The 2,549-nt window shown below is 35.7% G+C and overlaps 1 protein-coding gene across 1 annotated transcript; it reads right to left on the reverse strand.

Annotated features, from left to right (window-relative positions):
* Positions 1-1,588: 1,588 nt before the first annotated feature.
* Positions 1,589-2,305, reverse strand: LOC108667168 (the record flags this gene model as incomplete). The annotated part of the gene is given in 1 exon segment (XM_018154156.1): positions 1,589-2,305. A coding segment is annotated over 1 exon segment (186 nt), but the record flags the coding sequence as incomplete, so codon positions are not given.
* Between the last annotated feature and the right edge of the window lie 244 nt (positions 2,306-2,549).

Consider the following 2,549-nt stretch of genomic DNA (forward strand, 5'->3'; position numbering starts at 1 on the left):
ACAACATGTGCAGCACACGGCAATCAGCACTATGGCGTCTAGACCTTCTGCATACCTATTATTCAATAATGGTTAGGTGTATTGTACAAATAAGGTAGGGTCCTATGCCTGGAAGATATTGTGAGTATGGAGGAGTTTTTTGTTTGGGATGTACTGGGGTTGGATGTACACCAGAGATTTGATTTTTCAGCCACTAAATTCACTGCATTTTCTACAATTTGGTTAATTATTATACTAGTGATTAGGGGACTGTGCAACAGTGAGACTCATACCCAGCGCCAGCAGCCAACAATTTAACAAATGGGCCCAAAAGTGTTGTAAATGTTAAAGCTGTAGAGTAGAGCTGTAAAGGTCCAGCTGTCCCAGCCGGATGTCAGTCATAAGTTGACCATAACTTCACAACAATGCAGTATGTTATGGTATAAGCCTATAAGGCTCTGAAGTCTGAGCTAAAAGTATTGTAGTCTGGAAATAATTACACTTTTATATCTTTTAGGAAATAAATACTCTTAAGGACAGTACCATCAAACAGGGTAATAAGGGATGGGAAGGGTAATATGGGGCAGTCCTCTGACATTTCGTAGAAATGTTGTACCAGCTAAACTAATTGAAATATTGTAAAACTAAAAATAGTGGCATAAAGTCCAACATTTTTCTTCTTATCTATGTAGCATAAAACCAGTTAAGAAATCATACATTTACTACCTCTAAAAAATCCCTGAAAAAAAATGTGAAAAGTGAGATTTTGGAAAAGTAGGGTAAACGCGGTATATTCTGACACATTAAGGACGCATCGGGAAATGAAATAGTATAAAAAAATAACCGTATGCATTACTCAAGTTCTGTTTGCTTTATGTGACTTGCAAAACACCGCATACTAAGCGCCAGCAACGATGAAACGTCACAAAATGTTGCCATATTTATTTAAAAGCCTTTAGAATGCAAACCTACCAAATCCCTATATTCCAACACTGTGTGTGGCAATATTCGGCACGTGATGAGGTGTATTCCGTCCGCGCTTCAAATTCTGATACGTAATGCCGTCATCCACGTGTTTGAATTCCGTTCGCTGTGTGAGCTGTATTGGAAAACAACACAGCTTTGAATTAGAACACTAATGAATATTGAACACTACTTAATTACGCTTTTAACTAACAACTATTAAGCTTTTAATTAAGCAAATTTTAATTTTTGTACATAGCTTGGATCTTGGAACAATCTGTGTGTGTCCAATTCAAGTTGTGACGGAATTAGTTTTCATGTGTCTAAATCCATTTCTCAACTTAATCATCTATTAATTTATTTACCACTTGAAATCAGCAAATACAAGTATACTTAAAGGATTCCTAATATATCCACACACATATTTGAAAGTCTCAAACCATAATATTCTTCCTATACAAACAGTTATTCACTATTTGGTAGAGCAAGGTCAACTGTTGAACTGTCAAATTTGACACATTTTTCGATGATCTCACTGGGTAGCGTGCATTGTCTCTCTTTGGATCTCAATATTTTCCCACACCCAGAATCAACAAGCAATCCATGATCCACTATCACCACGCACACATTCATCAGTACCACTTACGTATTCTACAGAGTCCGGGACATCAAAGTAGTCCCGCTTCAGGTGCTCGTATTTGAGCGGGTCCAGCTGGTCCCCAAGACCGCGCCGGGGCCGGGAGAGAACAAGGAACCACAGGACCGTGGCCCCCACCAGGATCAGTATCAGTGATACCGGCCGAATTCGAGGCAACTTCCAACGGATGCGCATTTTGGTGCTGGACTCCTTTTTTATCTTCTTATTTTCTCTTCTATCTTACTATCTGTTGCTATTTTTCATGCTAGTTCATCATCTGATACTATTTTTTCATGTTAGTTCATCATCTGTTGCTTTTTCATGCCAGTTTATCATCTGTTGCTATTTTTTCATGCTAGTTCATCATCTGTTGCTATTTTTCATGTTAGTTCATCATTAATTGCTATTTTTCATGCATATTTTGTTCGTATTTTCTTGTTACTTATTCGAACTTGACTGGTCTTGAATAGCTTCTTTTCTGAGTTGACTGTATTTCTTCGGTCACGTTTTATTTACTAGTTTGATCTTGACAATATTATTTGTATTGATATTAATGAACGCTGACCGCCCTTGAAGTCCAATAACTTTAGAGGCCGAGATCTATTAGCTCCGTATTTGTTATAACAAGGCTAATTATAATATACTGGAGATTATATATTACTATAATTGAATACTTATAATATTAATATTACTATATAATTGATACGCTAATTGATTGCAATTTTATCCTGTTTTAACAGAAAATTAAGCATAAAATTTTTAAAGATTTTTGACGTAAACTTAGTATTATGAAGGGAAAATACGATGGGATAAATATAAGCGGAAAAGATGGAGATTAATGAAATTTTAGATAATGATACAGAAGGTTGATAAATATTGAGGATAATTAATGATCAATAAATAATGATTAATATAAATGGCGAAGAGATTGAGCCACTAGTAGTAATAATTCCCGTTTAAAAAATGTTGT

The sequence above is a fragment of the Hyalella azteca genome, unplaced genomic scaffold, assembly GCF_000764305.2.
Source record: "Hyalella azteca isolate HAZT.00-mixed unplaced genomic scaffold, Hazt_2.0.2 contig8068, whole genome shotgun sequence".
NCBI classification, from domain to species: domain Eukaryota; kingdom Metazoa; phylum Arthropoda; class Malacostraca; order Amphipoda; family Hyalellidae; genus Hyalella; species Hyalella azteca.